General features: G+C 55.2%; 1 protein-coding gene across 1 annotated transcript in view; it reads right to left on the bottom strand.

Annotated features, from left to right (window-relative positions):
- CNTN4 (contactin 4) overlaps nucleotides 1-22,296 on the bottom strand; it is a 342,255-nt gene extending 319,959 nt beyond the window's left edge. Inside the window, exon 1 of the mRNA XM_036267473.1 lies at nucleotides 22,190-22,296. Coding sequence (XP_036123366.1) covers nucleotides 22,190-22,244 — 55 coding nt within the window. The 5' untranslated portion in view covers nucleotides 22,245-22,296. The remainder of the gene's footprint in view (nucleotides 1-22,189) is intronic.
- Between the last annotated feature and the right edge of the window lie 1,813 nt (nucleotides 22,297-24,109).

The raw sequence follows: 24,109 nt of genomic DNA on the forward strand, positions 1-24,109 counted from the left end.
CACGGCCCTTCCTAAAAGGTTCTGAAAAGTAATGTTGTCTCTTCAAGGTGTTCAGAAGTGAACCTCTGAAAAATGACGGTTCGGAGTGCAAAGGGCGACAGATCAGCACCAGGGGGACTGAGCAATGAATGAAACACTCTGTCTTTGGGGGGGGGGGGCGCCAAGGCAGAGGGTGCGACGCGGCAGAGCGATGACGCCGTGGTCTGGATTCCTGTCCACTGGGTGTGCACACATCTCAGCCCTGCACCCTCGCTAACCCGCCGTCCGCTTCCTGAGATTAACAACAATTGTAGCAATTAAACTACCTGCACACGGGTCCCTCAGCCCGGCGCCTGCAGCCGTGTGGAACTGGGATTAGACATGAAAACCACGCCAGAGCCGGGCGGCAATGAGGAGCCACCGCAGGTGCCGGTGACCCGTGGCCGGCTGTGGCCCGTGGTGGATCGCGGCCACGTTTTGTGGTAAGTGAATTATGTATTGATGACACACAGGAGAGACTGAGGAACTTGGTGGCGGTCGTGACACACAGGCTGTTTGACACGGAGAACGGGCCGAGCTGAGGCCTCGGGTTGACTTTGACACCTGGTGTGGCTCCCTGGGCCCCTCTGGCCTGACGGCTCTCTCAGCACCGAGCTGACGGAAGACACACAATGTGTCTCTGCTTCCGTCCTTGCAACCTGAACGTATGTCCCAAGGACAGGGGCGGGCTGGCCCCGCACCACCACAGAAACTGTCCACTCAAGCGGCACTGGATGCCCGTGGAGGCCCTTCTGTGGACCGTGTCCTCGTATGTGATCTTAGGTCCCCAACAAAGAGTTTAAGCCACGTCCCCTGAGACCGCTGGGCTGGATCCGGGAGGGGCAGCGCCCGCTGACCTCCGAGCAGGTCAGGGCAGGCTCCGCTGTGCTGACACCGGTCAGGGCCTGCTGCCTGGACGCCCCTGTGCCCTCAGGGCGGCGCTGCTGTGAGTGCCGGGAGTCTGCTGCCACGTCCACAGACACGGGAGGCGTCGGGCAGCGTTTCCTCGGGAGCCGCCACCCCTCATTTCTCCCCGGAAATGCAGCTCCTGTGGCCCCTTCCTGCGTGCACTGTGTCTGACGGAAAGGTCTCTGCGTGACGCATGGCAGCCTGGGAAAGGCCAGCACACCTCCGTATGAAAGAACATTTGCATTCTGCGGACTGGACAAGAAAGAACAACCCCGAACCCGAAATAAAGGCTCAGAGAACTGGGGTTCTTAACGTCACCAAATCACTGCAGCAGAACTTGCGGTGTTTAAATATTATGTTGAATTGATTAATTACTAATCCTTGACTCATCCTGGGTAGAATCCTGTTTTTGATCTTGGCTTTCGCTAACACATGAAAATATGTTAGGATGAGAAGAAAAGACCTATCGATCCTTTTCTAGGTCATTCCTAGATGCTCGCTCCCTCCCCGCCGCCCCGGCAAGCTAACCGCGACGCCGTCACGGTGCAGGGTGTCCAGACTGGGACATTTCGTTTATTTGAATTCTGTTTTGGTGATGATTATACGCCTCTACCCATTTACTAATAATCCTCCAATTTTACAGTTACCATGAGTAATTTTATGGTACGCAAATTATGCTTCAGTAAAGGTGCTTCAACATTCATTTGTTCAAGTCGATTTCTTCGACATGATTTTTGTGCAGGTGGGATTAGGTCAGCCTTCTACGTCGATTATATTGGGGGTGATAGCTCATGAACTTCATTCGGTTGTCGTCAAATTGCAACGAGTTAGTGAAGAAGCAGGCTTTTAAACATGCAAAGTGTTTTAAGACACCGAAGTCCCTTTACCCACCGCAAAATAGACGGGGGCTCTGAGCACGTACAGATGTGGGGATGATCCGGGGGAATTCAGACACAGGCAGATTACAGATTCTCTCGCATCACCACTGACAGCTGCAAGGTTTAATTAAGCCGAAAGTCACCAACTTCTCCTCGAAATGCTGACTGGTGGCTTGTTAATTAGTTGCTTTTCTCATTGATTAGCAACTTCGGCAATACCCTGTTATAAATGGCTGCGATTCCTGCCTTGTTTCAGAGCTTAATTAATATGATATAGACTATTTAACAATTGTATCCTTGTTTGATTTATGAAGCAAAAACAGAGGGTTTTATTGCTAACCCAAAACTGCGGCGTACAAAATCACATTTCCCGGGCAAGCCAAAGCCGACGACATAAAACTTTCTTTGTCTCTCGGAGGAACTTGGATGAAATGAGCCGTCACTGCTTGTCATGAGCGATCAATTAATTTCTCAGAAATCGTGTCGTCAACACATTGTTTCAAGACAAACGTTTCAATAAATAAGCGCCCGTCAATTTTGAGTTATCCAAGCTACTCTTCAGCACGCTCGGTGGCATTAATCAAAGGCGTCGTGTGGGCCGGCCTCTCTTCCTCCGGCGATGGGTGATGGGTCCCGCGTCTCGACCTCTGCCCTGTTGGTCTTGGAGCTCCAGGGCGATGGATACAGCTGCACCGCCACCTCTGACTGTCAGGGCCAAGAGAACCAATTCCGCCGCCGCCTTTCCCAACAAACCCGCCACCCGTCTCCGAAGGCAGCTCCTCCCTGTGACCGCAGGTGCCATAGAAACCCTCAACTTCTGTGTTCCTCCCATTGCCCCATTCGCCACCCCCTCTGGCCCCGACACCATCTCTGCTCCTGTTTGTTCGTTTCTCTACCACCACCTTGGTCCAACCACCGACCTGTCACCCAGACAGCGGCCTCCTGGCTGCACTTTGGTCACTTCCCTAAACCGCTGGGCGGGGTGTGGGGACAGGGCTGTCTTGCCACATGGTCTCTGTGAGCATCTGATTACACAGCCCCCAGGATCGGGCCCTGCAGACCTCTCTGCCCTCATCTTCCAGCCCCTGCTGCCTCCGAGGTCCAGCGCACTGTCTCCTCAGGGTTTGCAGAGGTTGTCCGGGCTCAGGGGCACTTCCCGGGGTCCAGGTGCCAGCTCCTGGGCTCCTTTGCCCGCCATTCAGATGGCAGCTGAAATGTCACTCTCTCGGGAGGACGTCCCCGACCCCAAAGTGGCCGCTCGCTGCTATCCCAGAGATTCTCCGGCTCCCTCGTCACTGACCTACGTTCTGACACGATGGGTCACTGTCTCTCTCCACAGTAGGGTGGGCACCCTGGCAACAGGGCCGCATGTGTCCCAGCCTTGGCTCTATCCCATCGTCAGAACGGCAGTGAGCACACAGAGGTGCGGTTTTTTAATTTGGTTGGATATCTAGATGTCTAGACAGCTTTGGTGAGGTTTATTCAATGCACAGTAGTTACTCTATATTGGTTTCCTTTTCTTTTTTTAAAAATTTATTTTCTTTATTGATTTGAGAGAGAGAGAGGGAGAGAGAGAGACAGAAACCTCGATGAGAGAGAATATCCATTGGCCGCCTCCTGCACGCCCCTCACTGGGGATCGGGCCCACAACCTGGACATGTGCCCTGACCGGGAATCGAACTGGTGACCTCTTGGGGCAGGGTCAATGCTCAACCACTGAGCCCCACCAGCCAGGCTGTTTTTTTTTTTTTAACAGATTAAAATAATTACGCTCACACGTGCTAAGAGAGTTACGCAAACTCACGCACACTGGCGGCAGCAGTAAGGTGTGGCCAGGCCTGTGGAGGGAACACTCCCTTTCCCTTGGACCACGGGGCTGGCTCTGGAAGAGGGGACGTGCAGGAGGTAGGAGCCCCTTCTGGTGGACGTACAGGGTCCCAGGACCCGCCACCTCCCCTGCCTGTTCCAGGTGGTGTTTGAGGCTGAGAGAGGCTCCGTCGTCCCGGCTCTGAGGGGAGCAGCCCAGGCTGAAGCTGCATCGCCTTGGAAGATGTCGTGTGACATGCGACACTACACACGCCTGCAGTGTCGTGGCACGGAAATCGTGTGTGTGTGTGAGTGTGTTTGTGTGTGTGAGTGTGTGTGTTTGTGTGTGAGCATGTTTGTGTGTGTGACTGTGTGTGAGCTTGTGTGTATGTGAGTGAGTGTGTATGTGTAAATGTGTGAGTGAGTGTGTTTGTGTGTATGTGTGTGTGTTTGTGTGTATGTGTGAATGTGTGTGTGTGTGTAGCTGTTGCACAGGCCAGACTGTGTCTTGTACCCCGACCGACACGCACATCCACCTGGTAGAAGATGGGGCCCCACACCCCCTCTTTTCCATCGTTCCAAGGAGTCCTGTGAGCACAGACGGAGCTCCGTGAAAAGGCAACACGTGAGCCGGTACGGGGCTGTGTTATTCCCCCGGAGCTGTCCTGTCCAGGATCGGAAATCAGGGAAACATCTCCACGCCACACGGCACGACATCGGTCAGTGATCGGAGTTACTGGACTCGGTTAGAGGCTGTGACTTGTCTGCTTTCCGCTCGTCGTTCTAGGGGTGCTGTCGTCAGCGGGGGGCGCCATGGGACTTGTTCCTGTGAAGACCCGGTGTCCGCGTGACCCCACAGGGAAACCTCTCTGGACTGGCGCCAGCGGAGGCTTACAAGGACTGACCGTGTCCCACACTAGAGACCCCGGAGTGTCTTCTGAGTCGACGACAGAATGCCACGTTGGCTGTCTTCAATATTAGGGAATACGCTGGGTTTCAGACCTCATTAGTCTCCTATGTTTAGCCTATGCGGGAAGAACCAGTGGCTATTTAATTAACCCAAAATATCACTCCCTAATCTCAGAGCGTCGCCACACGTTTCTTCCAACCTGGATGAAAACCCCAATTCCCTGACAATCACGATCTGGCAGGAAGTCGAGCGGCACAGAATCCTGGGACGGGACTCGATTCCGAACACATCCTAACACATTAGTCAAGCAAGGGGGACAGTCCCCCTGTTCCTGTTCGCTCAGCCGCTCTGCCACTGACACTTCAACAGTTGCCTTAATAGGATGGGACACATCCCGACACGCGCTCACCGGAACCCCATTACCTCAGCTCCCCTCTTCCCGGAGCCCAAATGGAGGCTGGCATATCCGGGGGGCGGACACGCTTCATCAAGAAGGTGGCTAGTGCCTTCCTCGTCTCTGCTACATTGTTGCCATGTGACACTGGAAATGCGAGTCGCTCCGCTCTCCGCTAATAAGACTCCCGCAACCGCCACGGGGGTGGCACAGAATCCAAAATCGAGGCTCTGAATTCCCAGCTCCGGAGGAGGCGAGAGCTTGACTCTCAATAAAGAAGGTATTTTAGACTCTTGCTAATAACGAGCTCAGGCCCGAGGCGATGCGGAAACTCATCCGATTCACACCCAGCGCTCCTGTCCCCGAGTCCCCGGGGAACTTGATCCGCGCCGAGAATTGACAGAGGCGCTCTCCAGGCCGGTAATGACGGGCTGGTGCCGGCCTCCACGGACCGATTTTCCTGGACTGACTGGCAGACGCTTCGCCACCGACCCTGGACCGAGTTTGACGAGTGCCACCGGCCGTTCTGCAGAAGAGGGCCAGACACACACCGCCCGGGAGCACGGCAGGGCCGAGGCGGCTGCCCGGGTGTCTTCCGACCCCGTGGTAACGCCACACGCGGCGTGACCCTCCTCCGTCTGCAGATCCCAAGACGGTGGAGTCGAAGCCACCCGACGGAAGCAGGCGGGAGGGTCCAGAAGTTGGGGACTATGGAAAACAGACCCTGGAAGGAGTGCCCTGGCGACAGGCCATGGTGGTCAGACAGACAGACAGACAGACTAGTTCTCAATTCCTCCCCTGCCCTTCACCTCTGTGCACCTTGGGAACTGACTGCAACTTTGTCCTCACCTGCAAACCATCCCACAAAGAGCATCGTGCCCAGCACGAGCCGAACCTCTTCCCGGACTCACGTTCAGTGTGGCTGCAGGGGTGTGGCGGAAACATTGCTATTTATATTGATCCGTGACCTATACACCAGGTAACGCCAACTGATCACCACGGATGCCCCGTCTCCAGGCAGCCGCGGGGTCCACTTCAAGACAGACGGCCATCCGATGGCCAGTGAGCCGTTTCTGGGCCCCCACCCCTAGCTCACCGTGAAGACACATGTGGGGTTCTGAGTGCACCACCCTCCCCACAATGCTGGGCGCAGAGCAAATGCTCAGCAACTGCCAGTTTCTAGTCACCGTGTATTCCGTGGCACGGGAAACGTGCACTTTCCTTAGATTATAAATTACTTCCAAAGCAGGGGAAGGAAAAACAGCCTTGTTGTGCCGTCGGAAATGCCCTTTAACGGGCAGAGTTGTGAACAGCTTGAGGACATTGGTTCAGCTAGAGAACACAGAGCGTGGGTCTTGGTCCCCACACGCGTGGACACGTGGGGACAGCACCATTGAAACGTCGCGGCGCCACACGCACCGATAAACATGTCAACTCCTCGGACCGACTCGTGTGCCTCGGCGGCTCTGAGCCATGCATCCCGATGGCCTGAAGAATCTAACTTCACTGAGTTTCAATTAAAGCTACATCGTTGCCCGATAGTTTTGAGTCAAGGAATAAAAGTGACAAGTACATAAAATCCAGGAAGGAGTGCTGATTCCTGACGATTCAAACACTGCGTCAACAATGTATCTGCCACACGCTGCGTTGTTTTAAACAGAGGCGCCCCGTTGCGATTGGTTCCTGAGAGTCCTACTCCCATGACCGGAAGGTGGACAGTTTGCTTCGCCTTTCTCTCTCCTCTCGACGGCATCTCCTCCCTGACGAGGAGCCAGACGCCTCCCCGCAGAAGGGGCCGGGGGTCACGAGCGGCTCCGGGTGTGGAAGACTCAGACCTCCTTCCGCTCATACCGGGTCCGCGGCGGCATGGACCAGGCTGCCCCCCGACACGGCAGAGAAAGGACACGCGGAGACGAGTCATGTCTGAGCCTGGAAGGCGGGAGGGAGGCCACCCCAGGCCGCCGGCTCAAAGGACAGGCTGCATTCAGGTTGTGTCGCCGCCTCAAAGTAGCCCGGGCCAGGGAGGACGTCAGAGAGAATGACAAAAATCGGTTCTGGGGGCAACCAGGGCAGGAATGCAGATCTTGGCAGCTGCCTGGCTCGGTGACAGGTGTGAGAAGGTCCCCTAGGTGGGAGGAGCGAACCCGGAGGTGGGAGGAGCAAACCCAGGAGGTGGGAGGAGCAAACCCAGGAGGTGGGAGGAGCAAACCCAGGAAGTGGGAGGAGCAAACCCAGGAAGTGGGCGGCCTCCTCCTAGTGCGGTTCTTCCCAGTGCTCCCAGGGTCGGCTGGGGACACAGGCTGCTTCGTGGGACAGAGGACGAGATGGTGGAGTCCCCCTCAGCACACTGGACTCAACAACATCTGCTTTTCTCAGCCAGGCCCAGTGTGTGCTGTGCCCCTGGGAGGCTCACGTGGGGTCTGCCCTGCGGGATTCTGGTGCCGTCTGTCTGTCCGGCCGCGGCACCCTCTCATCGGTCGGTCCTTTCCTCGGTTTACCTGTTCCTCCTTCGCACCTTTTCCAGGAACAGGCCGGGCAGTCACCAGGACCACAGCCCTGCTTCCGGCCTCAGGGCTCAGGAGACCTGCCTGGGGAATGTCTCACACCTTCCAGAGCTGGGGCGGAGGCCGCGCCATGCTCTCGGCGTCTCTGCAGCTCCAGGAGCCTCCCTGGAGGGGGCATCCCCGAACCGAGAGGGCGCGTTGCAACCCGCAGGGCAGCGTCCCTCCTTCTCAAGCGGGTGGTGCGGTCCCTGGGACCCCACCGCAGAGCCCTGGCCTGGCTGTGACCTCCCATCCTGGCCATGGGGCCGCTAAGGACAGGACGCGGAGACGGTGGCGGCCTCGGGACAACGCGGACAGCAGCTGGCCAGCCTCTGCCCACGGGCCCGGGCGTGGGCTGCTCTGTCCCCTCTCCCATGGCGAGTTCACAGCCCTTTGCTCAGCGAGCTCCCTAAACAGCACCCGAGTTCCCATTTGCTCGGTGTGGAGACCAGATAACTTCAAATAAGAAAAACTATCAGCGATGTTTCCGCTGAACTTATAACTGTGTCCTGGGCACGGTCTCGACAGAGATACGGCCGGTATCAGATGTGCAGAAAATTTGCTGCAGGATTAAAATCCAATCTTTCAAAAAAAAAAAAAAAAAACTCAGCACACAGCGTCTTTGTATAAAATTCCATCCGCAGCGTGGCCTCCGCTGCCGGAGAGGAGGCAGCACCGGGCCGTGAGCAAAGCGTGGGCTTCGGAGCCCGACTGGCCGGACTCCCGTCCTGGGCACCAGCGGAGCAGCGCAGGGTGACTCCTGGCTTCTGGTCCCCGGGACTCAGAAACAGGCGCAGGAAAGAATCTGCCTGGCGGGGCGGCGGCACACAAACAAAAACATGCACACGTGTGTCTACACACACACACACACACACACGCGCACATCACATCTCTTTTCCTCTTGGTCCTATACTCCCACCAAGTAAACACCCCACAAACGACTGCTGCCCCTGTCACTAAGATCCGGAGTGTCAGCACTATCCCCTTTCCCTAGATGGACGCTCAGCAAGAGTGTCCACCTCACCAGTCTGCTGAAATTAAATCAGTGCTCAAGGTGAAAACTGTAATTTGTTTAGCAGATATATTTATATGCAAATCGAAGTAGGCATTATGTATGATTCGATACAGAAGGTCTATTTTAAACATTTAATCTTCTACCTACAAACTGTAGGTTCCTTAAAATACTGTCGATACGTCTTCATGCACCTGCATAGCTCTTCGTGTACTGCTTTTAATTACACCCTCATGTGAAAGGCATGTCCTACAGTGAGAATGTTTTTCACAAAGTTCAGACTCTGAGCCAGGCTGGTGAGGCTCCGTGGACTGAGCGTCGTCCCATGGACTGAGGGGTCCCGGTTCCATCAACCCCAGTGGGGGGCTTGCAGGAGGCAGCCAACCGATGTTTCTCTCTCACATTGATGTTTCCATCTCTCTCTCTTTAAAAAAAAAATCAATGAAAACATATTTTTAAAAAAGTTTAGCCCTGGCTGGTTTGGCTCAGCGGTTAGAGTGTCGGCCTGCGGTCCAGAGAGACCCGGGTTCGGTTCCCGCTAAGGGCACGTACCTCGGTTGCAGTTTGTCCCCGGCCCTGGTTGGTCGTGCGCGTGGCAGCCACTCGATGTGTCTCTTCACGTCGATGTTTCTCTCTCTCCCTCTTTATTCCACTCTATCTGAACAAAACAATGGAAAAATGTCCTCGGGTGAAGATAAAAAAAGTCTAGACCCTGAGAATGGTGTTGCTCACAGAGTCCCCGAGGGGAGACCCTGGGAGCCATGTGTGTCACCCAGTGTTTGTGTGCAGGCGCCGTGCGGGATGACGACGCTGGCGGACCCTCTAGCTGTAGCGGTGAGCCCTTCACTAAGTGATGAGACTCGAAGCGCTGAGCAGCCTGGAGAAAATGTCCGGCCACCTGCCCGTCGGGGCACCATGCAAACCTTGGGCCACATGCGCACTGGGGGGGGCGGAGCTAGCCTGCTGTCCCCCACTGACTGGCTGCCCTCAGCTCAGTTCACCGCGTGGCCGGGGCCTCACGCTCCAGGCAGTGGGCACGTCCCGGGGACCAGAGCTCTGCAGGGCTGGGAGCCGGTGCGCTAGACTATGCACAGCCCGCCTGGGCCACGCCGTCTGCCCCGCCTGCGTGCGTGGGCAGCTGGCCTTTCGGTCGGCTCTCCCACCTGCTGACTGAATGGCTGATGCCCTTGGTGTCCGGGGAAGAACATTCCTCTGCAACCTTCATCTGCCCAATCCAAAACACGACCTGCTCCCCTCTACCAAAAACACTCAGTCCACACTGAGACCAAACACACACTTGTCATCCCATTGACGTACCCAGCAGGAGCCATCGCCTCATCGCTTCTGACTCAAGTTTCAGCTCAACCTGGCTTCTTAGAGGCGGTGCTGCCCTGGGCTAGTTCCTCCGAGCCCCAGCTCCCTCCTTGGCCACACAGGATGATGCGTGGGCCCACCTACCAGGAGAATGGTGAAGACATGGGTACCTCACGACAGAGGTCTTCCCATTAGGCAGGTGCTGAAGGACTCACTGGGAGAGATCACTGAGTTTGACGTTCAAGGGATCTCTGAATGAACGTGACCTTCGGCCGTCATGCGGCTCGCTGATTGCCGTGGGTCTCCACGCTGTTCCTGTCCATCAGGACCGTGGGTCTCCACGCTGTTCCTGTCCATCAGAACCGAAGCACACGAAACGAGGGTTACGCTGTGCTTGGTTCCCGGCACGGATTCTGCACACACTGCCGAGCGTGAAGACCGCACACCTCGTGCTCCGACCTGTGTGCATCCCAGGCGTGCAGACGCAGCCGACCGTGTGCTCCGACAGGGGTGCCGGCACCACACGGGCTCGGGTCAGAACTCGCACAGCAAAGCAACCTGCTTCCGGATGCTGAAAGTCGCTCGCGCGTCACCTAAGCACAACCGCTCCCAGCAGCGGGCGCCGAGAAAAGCGGCCCAAGGCTCCGCCTTGTTGGCACCGAATGTATTTCCCGACATCTGTGGATCTCCCGTAGAAGAAACAATGTATTTGCTACCGAGCCACGAAGGGACCACCCAGAGAAGGTTCATCCAGTCCTCTCTCTGGTTTCATGAAGTTCGAACCCGTATTTTGAATCATATTTGTATTTTCCTGCCGTTTCTTCTTTACTGGGAACGAGAACCATCATGAAGAGACAGGGAAAGCGAAGGTCATCCCAGGTGTCACCCCACCTGCTGGGACTGAAATCCTGGATCTGAGATGACCAGGACGCCCAGGAGTGAGGCCAGGCTGCAGCCCTCGGCCCTGGCCTGTCCTTCCTGCTGTCCTTCCTGCTGACGTGAAGACCAGACGGCCCACAGCTGGCCTCCGGTGCTCACCTTCCTCACCCACCCACACGACGGGGCAACCGCAATCCCGTCCTTCTCTGGTCATCTCTTAGAAACACGTGATTCTCTCTGGTCCATCTCAGGCGTGTGAACACTCCGCAAGGTCACAGCTGTCCTCGATCCGAAGGGCAGCCACAGTGACAGCGCCCCCAACCCACACTCTCCTAAGGGGACCCTCCCCTCCCCGACACTGTACCTGCCTCTCCAGCGCCAGAACACCTGGGCTCCGTCTCTTCCCGTCACTCGCCGGCTGGTGCTGCGCTTTAACTCTCCACTTGCTCAGAACAGGCGCCGACGCCCCGACGTTCCGGCAGTGGGCTACGGCCCGACGGACAGATTCTCTGTACATGGAGCTTACCGTGTGACTGGGAGACACTCGAGTAGGTGTTCACACAGTGGAACTCAGAAGCTAGCAGTTATACGTTGTATAACTTACATAGTCCTGAGCTAAGCGTTTTAACTTAGAAAATGATGGAGAAGGCTCTCCCCGATGGGTCACGAGGAAACTTTGGGTGATGTCACTTTTCTTTCTCTTTTTAATAGCTTTTCATTTTTGATGTCCCTCCTTTCTTCCCCCAGTGAGCCCTCCTCCCCACTCCCACCCAGCTCCTGCCTTCCCCACACTGCTGTCGTGTCCATTGGTTGTGCATATAAGTTCTTTAGTTTATCTCTTCCCACCCCCCCACCCCCCAGCCCCCCAGCCCTCTGAGGTTTGTCAGTCTGTTCCCTGCTTCCCTGTCTCTGGATCTATTTTGTTCATTAGCTTATTCTGTTCATCATGTACCACAAATCAGTGAGGTCATATGGTACTTGTCTTTCTCTGACTGGCTTTTTTCACTCAGCATAATTCTCTCCAGGTCCCTCCATGTCGTCTCAAAGGATAAGAGATCTTTCCTACAGCTGCATAGTACTCCATTGCGTACATGTACCACAGCTTTTTATCCACTCGTCTACTGATGGGCACGTGGGCTGTTTCCAGGTTTTAGCTATTGTAAATCATTTTGCTTGTGGTGATGGTCTCACAGGTGTAGAATGTGTCAGAATGTATCAAACTCTACATTTTGAAATTGCGTCATTTACTATTGGTCAACTCAATTTCAATGAAGTTCAATAAAGCTTTCTCTAAAGAAAAGAAAAGAAAAGAGAAGTCAACGGGAGGGTGCAGGCTGCTTCACAAAGGACATTTCTCCGGCAGACGGGCAGGTGTCTAAGTGGAAATGCAGAGGACGAAGCCAGTCACGGGAAGACTGGGAGAAAGACCATTCTCGCTGAGTGGACATCACGTGCGGGGCGCCCGAGTCAGGAGAGGTGGACATGTTTTACTAAGATGAGAATCCCTGGTGCACACGCAGAGCCCAGGGAGGGCGGGGACACGGACCAGGACGTCACGTCCGTGATGAGGCCCGAGCACTCTAGTCCACCAATAGAGGTCACGCGGAGTCAGGGGGTGACAGCGCCGATGTGCGTGTCCAGCACCACTTGGCTGCTACGTGCAGAGCGGGTTAGAAGCGGAGGCGAGTCAACGGAGACCACAGCCTCCCCTTGGACCCTGACTTGGAACCACCCGGCTGAGATGCTCCCAAATTCCTGACAAAATTAAATGGCTTGAGATAATAAAAGTCTGTCACTGTTTTGAGAACAGAAAAAAATAAAATAAAAAGCTCGAGAATGACCCTATTCTTCTAATGCATCCAAAACCCAGACACTGTGACCCTGGGTGACAGGAGCAGGGGACAGTCCTGCAGGAGGAAATGCACGCGGAGCCCACGCCTCCAACACCGGCTACTGTGCCTGTGCGGCGCAACGGCAGAAATGGAAACCAAGACGCCCTCCGGCGCTCAGCACAGGGACTGCAGGGAACGTGGAGACGCCGAAACCCAGGTGGGTCTGGGCGAACCCCCGGCTCCCGAGACGGAAATGGTTTCATGTCTCATCCACGCAGTGAGAGCCGCGGCCACTCGGAACTCTGCCTGGACACCGGGGCGAAGGGTCCCGTCCCCGTAACCTGTCTGCCCGGCGGTCTGCTCCGGACCTCGGGCAGGGCTCGTCCCTTATTCATGCCCCCACGTCGAAGAGTCTGGACAGAAAGAGGGGAGTCCCCACCTCACGTTGTCACGGGTGCCGTGACCGGCTGCAGGCCACGCAGAGAAACGGGTTCCCACAGGCCAAGCGGCGTGCACAGGAGTCAGGTTCCCAGCGTCACATCCACTCAGAACACGGGACGGGACGAAAGGGTGCTTCTCCAGGCCCGGCTGTGCTCACTTAAGAGCCTTGGAACATGGTTACACCGAGTCATAAAGGTGACATTGTTCCTTGTCTTAGTCCACAGCTGATTGACACTCACTTTGGCAGATAACCCAGGTCAAAAGTACAACACCTTCTTTTCATATCTGAAAAGTAACGAAGAAAACCGGGTCACACAAAAGTGTGACCCCTCAGACTCCACCAGGGAGCCCCTGAAGCTCGGGGGGGCAGCATCCATCGGGCGGAAGGTGCTGCCCTTCGAATCCGCAGTCCCGGGCTGCCGGAGGCCCAGCGCCGACGGCGGGATCGTTGTTAGATTTTCCGGAGACCAGACATTACGTACGACGGACTCACTCAAGAACAGATTTCCCTTCTCTCAGGTAATTCTCCCTGAGTTCAGATCACACAAAAGTGGCCCCCACAGCCCGGCTGACATCTGCCCGTCTTATTTTGTGAAGAAATACCGGCCCCGGAGAACAAGCCGGGCTCTAGCACACTGGCTGCTCTCACGTTTATTTCACGGTTATTTTAAATTGATAACAAGTGATGATGCTGTGATAACATCCCTTTCGGTAAAAAATTGAGAGGATAAAAAATTGAAGTAAATAATTAACACGAAGAATGCACAGATTGGACCAAAATAGGTGACTGAACACTGGGTGACACTGGCCTCGAAAGCTCAGTGGGCTTTATCCGCTATTTTATTTCTGCGGAGCTGCAGGTCCTAAGTGGTCGAGTGATTTAGATAAACTCATAAATCCAGACAGCAGCAAGTAAATAGGATGCTACACTCCTCAGTGTCCATTATATTAATTTTTTTTTAATTAGTTAATTTATTTATTTTTGTTATAGATGTTTCTCTTCCCCCCCCCTGATTCCCCCTCCCCCTCCCTCCCTGCCCTGTCCCCAGCTTTGTTGTCCATGTGCATTGTTCACGCACACATGCATATAAGTTCTGTGGTTTATCTCTCCCCTACCACCCTCTCTTCTGGGGACTGTCAGTCTGTACCCCACTTCCATGTCTCTGGGACCACCCCATTCCTCTGACTGTTATGTTCATTATATTCCACAAATAAGGGAGATCATATGATACTTGTCTTTCTCTGTTTGGCTTATTTTTCGCTTTAGGATAATACTTTCCAGGTCCCTCCATGTCGTCTCAAAGGATAAAAGATCTTTCTTTCTTACTTGAGAGAGAGAAGGAGAGAGAGAAGGAAACATTGATGAGAGAAAATATCGACTGGCTCCCTCCTGCACGCCCCCCACTGGGGATTTGACCCACAACCTGGGCATGTGCCCTGACCGGGAATCGAACCGGTGACTTCTTGGTGCAGGGTTGATGCTCAACCATTGAGCCACACTGACCAGGAGAGTGTCTATCATATTAACATCCAAAAAGCTTAAGACCAAAATTCAGGAGTGAGTTCTCTGTGTGTTCGTTTAGTCATTGTTTTATTTTTTTATGTTTGTAACAGCCTTTGGTTTCTTCCCAGTTTTACTGAACTAGAATGGACACGTGGCGACACTGTGTTGGCTTAACGTGCCCCTCAGAATGAGTGGCCCCATCAGTGCGTCGCAGACTGACCAGCACAGGGAGTGTTGGTCATGTAACACCCAACCCCGTGCAGAGCTACAGCTTCTTTCGAGTGACTTCAGCTCACCGAACAGAACTTACACCTACTGACCTTTTTGTCCACTTGCCGAGCTGGGGATCCGCGTAGATAACATGAGATCATAAACCACTGGAAGAGCCACAGACAGACCGCCTGCCCTCCCTGCCCTCGTCTCAGGCCACGGCACAGAGCACACGATCCCCTCCTCGGGGGCCCGTGGCACCGAGAACGCCAGCTTCAGCGCTGCCTCTGTGTCCAGGCAGGTGCATATTTTGTGAGAACCAAGTTTCCGCGCAAAGATCGCACCAGCGGGCAACAGCTTTCCCGAAGAGGAAGTCCAAGACCTCCGCCGAGGAGAAGACAGGAGACGGGGACCCATTGTCACCGGGCGGTTTTTACTTCCGAGCATCGCTGTGTCCAGCTCATATCTGCCCATCTTATCGGGAGCGCAGAACTTCCAAGTAAAATTCTACAGAGAATAGCTGATCGAGTTCTGGCGAAAACTGTTGACCCAGGCAAATATCGCTGCTGCTTCTTGTTTACCCTTCTACTGAGAGGTGTGAATTTGTTCTGGTTTGGTTTTGTCCTTTGAAAGATCACAGCGCCCATGGAGGGGGTGGTATTTTATTCTGCGGACAGGAGTTTGTTAGCGGATTTTGCTCTTCCCCTTCCAACGAGCACGGGAGACAAGCATGTCCTACCTGAAGCTATAAATACATTAGCCTGAGTTTTAAACAAATAGATTAAACTTTACTCATTTCGACTCAGAGGGGGGTGAACAGTTGGAGTCTGAAGGAGTGTTTAAAGACAATTTCATTAGCTTTGCCTCTGTATTTTAAGCTGAGACATAATTAGACTGAGAAGGCGAAGCAAAGGCGGGGTGCATCCCAGAGAGGACTGGAGATAAGCCCCCCTCCTTTGGGGGTTCCTGTGCAAGGGGTGGGGGGAAGCAAGGTGGTGATGGCCCGGCAGGTACAATGTTGGGACTGAGGACAGAGATCTCCTTGGAGAGAAAGCAGAGATCACTGGACACATGCTACAGACAAGAAACAAAGTAACTTTGGGAGTAACGCCTACAGTTTAATTTGGTTACTGCACAGGAGGAGCCAGTAGTAACGAAGATTGATCTCGGCCCGGCCCCAGCCCCACGGCCTGGCCAGATCCGCTGCGGGTCTCCCCAGGGCGGCAGCTTCTGAGTGCGTAGCGTTAGGGTTCACCGGGGAGAATCCGTGTTTCCCTGCATTTCCCACGTCAATCTGGCAGGACCCACGAGTTTGAGACGCATTGTTTCAGCCCACAGGGTTATAAACGCCTTCAATCTATGCACAAAATTACAAACCTCTTGGTATTTCACAGAAAGTAGTAGATGCTTTGTGAATTGTCATCAAACAAGTGAATACATTAATAATTTGTAATAGGTTAAGGGGAGCCAAAAGTTCTAAGCCATCTCATGGAGAAACAAATCTTCTCCAAATTTAGCTGCCGCTGTGTCAAAGCCTAGTGGCCGCCACTTCACCACAACCTCACGTTGAGAAGAGCTGACAGAGGCAATGAAATCTTTTCACCAAAACACCCTTAGTCATAAGATTCACGTCCATTGACACAGACAGAGTTTACACACGTTATGATGTAACAAGAATGGTCCAGTCTATATCAGGAAAAATTACCACTTTGATAAAAAAAAAAAGAAATCAAATGTTCCGCTCCTGGACCTTCCCCTGAACAGGCTAGCGGTGTGCAGCTGGGCGATGGATCAACCCCTTCTCTCTGGTTTGTCCTCTGCCTGGGGCCGGAGCAGGCCTGGACGCAGGCGCTCCGTGGATAACCCCAGGCTCTGCCTGCGGAACGGACACGTTATCGGTCACGGATGGTTGTTGACCGTTGGCCTCGTCTTCCGCGTTGCTTAGACAAGCAAGCTCCTTTCTTCTGTATCTCGAGTTGATCCCGAGGTGTGGAGGTGTGTGCTTGGGCATCTGTTTCCACAGCAACAAACAGCACGCCACCGAGCAGGGCTACTCCCTCCTGGTCCAGATGCCGTGTGGGCGGAGGCAGTGTTCTTGAGAGCAGGGAGCCTGCCCTGATCTGTTCCTTTTCTCCCTAATAATTTTTCCTTATTGATTTTAGAGAGAGAGGAAGAAAGAGGGAGAGAGAGATGGAAACATCGATGAAAGAACATCGATGGGCCGCCTCCTGCACACCCCGCACTGGGGATTGGGCCCACAACCTGGGCATGTGCCCTGAGAGGGAACTGAACTGGCGACCTCTTGGGGCAGGGGCCGTGCTCAACCACTGAGCCACACCGGCCAGCTGGTTAGTTCTTTACTGTGGTGCCCAGCAGCATGCCCCGCTGCACTCCTCAGACACTGCGCCAAGGTGCCCGCGCACATTCCTGGGAGCCCCTGGCAGGGAGCTCCCCGGAGGCCCGGCCGGACAGATGCTCCAACCAGCACCGGGAGGCCCACTGCTCCCCCGTGGGGATGATGCCGAGGACATCGACCACCCCCACGAGGCCAGGCCGCGGAGCCAGGTACTCCTCTGAGCGCTCTGCACTTAGCAGGGTTCGTCAGCCCACTCTATAGACAGGACACACGGCCGCAAGGTGAGGGAACGTCACCTGTTGTGGCTGCTGCAGGACCCACAGCCACTGAAGACGGGCAGGCGCCAGGGTTCGAGGAAGCGGGTCCTGGGCGTCGCCGTCCTCCCTGCTCGGACGGCAGGGACCGTTGCACCGAGAAGTGACCGGCGCGCTCAGGGGCAGGTCCTCGCGTGGGGGACACATGAGTAACAGCTGAGGCCCACCGCTGCTTGTTACCGGACCCCGTGATCCGCACAGAGAATCCGGACGTGGTCCCAACCCCCACGGACTCCTCCACGGAGCCAACCCTCTCAGTCTGCCCTTTCGCAGACGAACAAGAAGCAGCCCAGGTCGGCGGGGGACACGTAGCCTGGCCCACAGCTGCCGAGGGGCACTCCGCCGGCCTCACGGGGAGCCCGGGCTCTCTCCGGCTCTGCCGGTCTCAGGGGCCTGCGGGCTGGTCTGGACGCCACAGGCTGCTCCAGGTGAGCCAGCCTCCGCCAGGAGCACCCTCCCTCCCGCAGGCCAACGGAACTTATCCCGCGAGCCGACGCTAAGCGCCTCTCATGTTGGGGTTTGCACTTGTGTGTTTTCCCCACTTTTCCTAATTTGTTTCATTCGACAGAGTCCAACCTTTTTTTTTTTTTCTTTTTTTCTTCCTAGGTACAGCATGTCCTAGATTCTATGAGTCAGGGAGATTTATTTATAGTTAACACACCCAGCTTTGCTGAGCATAGCTAATGATCCTGCTTCGGGAGAGCTCTTAAGTGGCTATTTTTAATAACTTTGGGTTGTGTGGCTGTTGCTATATGGCCGTGCCTCTGGGGGTCTAGAGCGGCTGCCTGTTTCTGTATTTGCCTCGACATCTTCATTACTGATTAATATCTTCCCACCGTGAAACGTATTTACATCCCGACATCGAGGCTCACGCGGAGCCGGCACTGGCCGTTTATTATTTTCTGGGCATTTTTCTGCCCATTCTGTTCCTGAATTTTTATCACTGGAGCCGCTGCTTTTGCAATCCCGTTATTAGCTCTCGCCTTGTTAAATCTGTCTTCCACCCGCTCCCTTCCACGGCCGCGGCTGGGAGACAGCGCGGGGGGAGCAGGAACCCGCCCTGCGCGCAGCTGCCCAGCCAGCTTCTCCGACGAGGGACAACCAGATGTCACCCCAGGACTGCGCTTCGCGGCAACGATAGGAGAACTGACCTTGACCCAACTCTCTTCGGGTCTGAATTGAATACTTGTTGCTTTTGCAAGAACAGAGGCAGGACCAGGTTGCATATCTGTCTAGAACTGTGACCTCGTTGACTACTGCCTGTTGCTGTGTTTACTCTTGAGACCAAGCGGGAGACTCTGGGGAGCGACTGATGCACCTGCAGAGCTGAGCTCCGCCCTCGCTCTCCCTGCTGGGCTGCAGGGTCATGGAGGAGGGGCGTGCCGGGCCGGCCTGGGCTTCACTGGGGGGATGGAGGGAGCGGAAAGACGGCTCCCGGACTCTGTTACCGACGTCCCCCCTGCGGGAGCTCTCACTGTGTGCCCGTCTGTGTCCTCTGACCCTGGGAGCAGCAGAACCGGACGGCCCAAATCCGTCTTCGTGACGGGACTTCCGGAGCACGAAGTGCCTTCTGACATCAAGTCTAACATCCATGAGGAACCAAACGCGTGAGAGAGACCTCGCACACTGGAGGGCCAGGCGCTACTTCTCGTATAAAGGCTGCTTGGGTTCGTCTTATCTGCTTTTCATTTTTATATTTAAATGTGAGTTGAATTCGGTGGCAATCATAAGAATGAGAAGATTTATGCATAAACATCTTAAAAAGTGAGAGACCTGCACGTAATAATGCAGCTGGGAACTGGTCGGCCCTTGAGCGGGATGTGTTTTCTCTGATTTTCCTTAGTCGCCAACATTCCCTCTTGGGTGGTAGCAGTCATTCTTTCTTTAGGAGTGTTCTGTTCTGTTTCTTGTTTATTTTGTTTTTCAGATTCCACATATAAGTGAGATCATATGGTACCTGTCTTTCTTTGTCTGGCTTATTTTAATTAGCATAATACCCTCCAAGTCCATCCATGCTGTTGCAAATGATACGCTTTCCTTCTTCAGGGCCGAGTAGTATTCCATTGTGTGAATGTCCCAGCTGTTCTATCCACTAGTCTACTGACGGACACTGGGCTGCTTCCATGTGTTGGCTTTTTAAAATAACGCTGTGATGAACACCGGGTGCCTGTATTCTTTCGAATTATTGTTTTTTTATTTCTTCAGATGGATACTCAGAAGTAGAATCGCTGGCTCACAAGATAGTGCCATTTTTAATCTTTTGAGGAACGTTCATACTGCTTTCCACAGACGCTGTACCAATTTGTACAGCAGAGCCCGGCATAGAGTCGATAATACTGTAATAACTACATCTGGTACCAGGTGGGTAAGGGCCCAGTAAGGGATGGAAATGTCTAATCACTGTGTGGTACGTGTGAAACTAATATAATCTGGAGTGTCAACTGTAATTAAAAAATAAAAATATATAAAAAAAAGGAAAAAGAATGTTCCGCTCATTTGTTAGCTTCCTTGTAGAGTTTGTGATCCGTGGTTCAAACTGATTAAGAAGAAGAATACAGTCTTTATTTTCAATTATTGTCTGCGACCGAGTCTAGCATTTGGCACATGGGAAGACCCCCCCATCTACGCCCTGAAACGGCTTCCGGGCCTGGCCCAGCCGCTCCGCCGGGACCCGGCCGGTACGCCGGACCACTGGTCCAGTTTGGGCAAAGCTGTGTTGGAGACTCACTAATTATGGCAAACATCACAGACACATATTTCCCCTGCAAAAAACTCACCCAGACACGCACGCGTGAGGGAATATGGACAAGGAGGACAGCGAGCCGCGGAGAAATCTGCGCGCTATGTAAATTAATGAAATCAAGACGAATAGCAAGGAAACAAACCCTTCGTTACAGCTTGACCTCACCTACAGCACGGGAGGCACATGGTGGGAGAATACTAATGCACATAAATCCGTTCACACAGAAAAGCCCCCCTAAGAACAGCCAGAGACCCGGCTCCCCGACTAAGCTGAGTGAGGCAGACAGGGGTGCACCTCGTAAGAGCGAACCCCGAGTTCTCCCAAGCTCAGTGGAGGAGGAAGCGGCTGCCCCTCCACTTCTGCGTGTGTTCACTCAGCACGGTGGGCTCGACACACAGCTGCTGTGACCGTGTGCGGGGAATCGTGCACCGCGCTCCGCGTGAAGCGTGGTTATCCCCGAGCAGGAGGTGAGCGCGGCAGCACAGCTGAGGCCTGACTTCAGGAGGGTCAGGACGTATAACAGCCCAGAGAAGCGCAGGTAGAGCACCCAGCCCGGGGCTCATCGCCGATGCTGGGACGACTTGGGTCCTGACCACAGGGAGAGAGAACTAACGTCTCTAAAAGAGACGGCTCGGTGCCCAAAGGTCCGAGCTCCCCGCTCAAGGAGCTCAGGGAAGGCAAGGGGCTCAGGGTCTGAAGGGAGAGCACGCCAAGGTCCATGGGGGATGGGAGTTCACAGCTGAAACACGGAAGAGTACACACCGAGATGTGAACGATGGACGCGCAGCTGTGGGCCGCACAGGTCAGCCAGAGGCTGCAACATCCCCGCGCACCTTCGGGCAAAACGGCCTGGAGCTCGGCTGCTTGAGTTCCAGTCTCGTTAGTCCTACCACGGACCCACGTGGTGACCTTGGCAGTTTCTAACGCCCTCATGCTTCAGTAATGATGTTCGTAACGTTAGTCGTAGGAGTGAAAGCGAGCAGTGCACTTCCTAGGGGTCACGAGACATGACGGGTGGAGTTCACCGGGTGCTCGGCGTGAGGGATCCACGCACGTCAGGACACCGTGGCCGCCCGCACCGCGTAATGACTGTAAATCACTTGCGACCTCACGCTGTCGGTCCAGAGACCTGCGGGGCTCAGCTGGCCGAGTGCAGAGGGCGCAGACGGCCCGCCCTGCTCAGGGTCAGATTCCCGGTTCCTGGCACAGAGCCGGCTCCTGGCAGAGGAGGTCGTCAGTAACGCCGAGTGAGCGCGCGCATCGAAGTAACGGTGATCCCAAACTCATTTCTGTCTCACGCTGGGAAGACACAAATCTATTCCAGGTGCCCTCCTGGACTCGACATTCTAAGTCACAAAGCAGGCCAACTAGACACATTACCAAAAGCCCTGCATCCGGAGGCCAGCCCCCCATCATGCCGGTGGGCGCGACAATGACACCAGAACTATGGATGTCCACCGGTGGTCTCTCATCTTCCGGACACCGAGAAAGCCACCGTTAGCATGTCTGCACTTTTTATTTGATTTGATTTTTGGTACATGCCCCTAGCGGGAACCGAACCCGGGACTCCCTGGTCCGCAGGCCGATGCTCCAACCACTGAGCCAAACCACCTGCGGTTTTTAAAGCCCCGTCTGGTATTGACCGTGAGTATGCGGCAGACACCAGCCGCCCGCTTGCTTTCTGGCCCCTGCCGGGCTCCAGGCGTGATGGAATGAAAGCGAGAGAGAGCGTGTGCAACCAGGGGCCGGGTGATATCAGTGCAGATACGGAAAGAGCTCCCCGCCCAACACCAGCGCCGGCAACACCCTCAACCGTGTCATCGATTTCCTTGCCCAATATCTCCACAACCGAGCACGGGATGAGCAAAAATAACTACTTTCAAATGAAACCGTGGTTCAAACAACTCTGAAAGGACCAGACGGACAGGTGAAACATCAATGCCCAGATCTGCACACCACGCCGTGGGAAGAGCCACTAGACGACCTTTAGGAACGAGCACCCAACAGCGGCAGCCCGAACGCGCTCACCACGTCACGTGGCCAGCCCACGTGGAGGCCCACTTCTGAATTAGTGTGAAATACAGTGGCAGTTTTTTAAATCAAAAAGTTTTCAAATGACACGCTACCTGCAAGGCACAACATGAAGGATTGCAGGACCAGCAGTTCCCATGGCAACCTCATCTTCAGTTTCCGAGGTCAACGGCGTCCCGAGTCCAATAACGAGGAACAGAAGGGCGGCTCCTTTCAGGTTGCGCTCAACCTTCAATCTGCGGGGAAAAGGAGACAGAACAGTGAGCTTCTCCTTGTGCTCTCTGCAAACTTGTGTTTACTTGCACACAAATGAAATTCACCGGGGAGAAAGCTGTGAAAAGGGAGAAGCGTGTTCAATTATCAGCAGGAGGCTGCTACGCCTCGTTGTCTTTGCGGCCAGGCAACATGCAGGTGGGGCCCGGAGATGCCGCATCCCCTCGAGGACGGAGGGGCCTCCGACCAGATGGGGAGCGACTACGTCTGACGGCATCTTTGCCGGTCCCTCGGTCTCGGGTCCTGTTCTTATTTATCTTCTAATGAATCCACCCCAAACAAGTGGCTACAGAAGGTCTGCGACAGGACAGACGGGGTCAACCTGGGTGGACCTCCGGGAGGAACCCCCGAGTCCGGAATGAGGTGGGGCAGGAAAACTGTGACTGTCCTGAAAGGTCACCTTTGTCTGACGCAATGGAAACAGCACCCCCAGTGCCCACCGGGAGGACGTCGACGCCCCGAGCGGCTGGCTGCTAGGTTTTCTGGGCTGATCCAGAGCAGATAAGGGAAGTCGCTGTCCCGTTAGCCAGGAACTTGAAAACGGGCAGCACGGAGGTGCAGGCGGAAGCACGGGGCAGGCAGCGGCTGAGGGGGGCGGGGGCCAGGCTGGCCCTGCCTGAGGGCGGGTGCCTCTCGCTCACTCAGTGGCCGGTGGCCAGCAGGTGGGCACAGACCCAGGCTGCAGGCACACCTATGACTTTGCGGAGAAAATGTGAGCGTGGTTTTGTATTTCGAAAATCTCCTAAGTTTTGAATGTTGGAAATCAGATCAAAATCTGCTTGAAACACTGTGCGACCCAACAAGCCACCTGCCGTCTGGCAGGCAGAACTCACTGCCTCGCTCCCTCCCCCGGCCCGGCCCGGCCCCTTTGCTTGTGGGGCTCAGGGAGGCACTGGACCTGCCAAAAGGGAGATGCCATCCCTGTCCCCAAGGCCCCCCTCCAGGGCAGCTGCCCCAGTTATGAAGCTGACGTGCAGCAGGCAAGGCGGAGGAGGGGCGGCGTCCTGGTCGAGACGCCTCATGAGCAGATGAGGCCCCACGGGGGATGGAGGACGAGCAGGTGCCTCTTCTTCCTCAGCCAAGCAAGGGGACGAGAGACCAGGGACCCCGACACCCTCTGCTTGTAACTGTGGCTGTGACCAGCTGCGTGGTCCTGTCCACACCCCCATCTGCCTCTCACGGGGGGTCCTCTGTCCGCACCCCATCTCCCTCTCACGGGGGTCCTCTGTCTGCACCCCGTCTCCTTCTCACGGGGGTCCTCCATCCGACCCCCGTCTGCCTCTCACGGGGGGTCCTCTGTCTGCACCCCGTCTCCCTCTCACGGGGATCCTCTGTCTGCACCCCGTCTCCTTCTCACGGGGGGTCCTCTGTCTGCACCCCCGTCTGCCTCTCATGGGGGGTCCTCCGTCTGCACCCCGTCTGCCTCTCACAGGGGGTCCTCTGTCCGCACCCTGTCTCCTTCTCACGGGGGTCCTCCGTCCGCACCCCCGTCTGCCTCTCACGGGGGGTCCTCTGTCTGCACCCCGTCTCCTTCTCACGGGGGGTCCTCTGTCCGCACCCCCGTCTGCCTCTCACGGGGGGTCCTCCGTCTGCACCCCGTCTCCCTCTCACAGGGATCCTCTGTCTGCACCTCGTCTCCTTCTCACGGGGGGGTCCTCTGTCTGCACCCCCGTCTGCCTCTCATGGGGGGTCCTCTGTCTGCACCCCGTCTGCCTCTCACAGGGGGTCCTCTGTCCGCACCC

Source organism: Molossus molossus, unplaced genomic scaffold, assembly GCF_014108415.1.
Source record: "Molossus molossus isolate mMolMol1 unplaced genomic scaffold, mMolMol1.p scaffold_m16_p_18, whole genome shotgun sequence".
In the NCBI taxonomy this organism is placed as follows: Eukaryota; Metazoa; Chordata; class Mammalia; order Chiroptera; family Molossidae; genus Molossus; species Molossus molossus.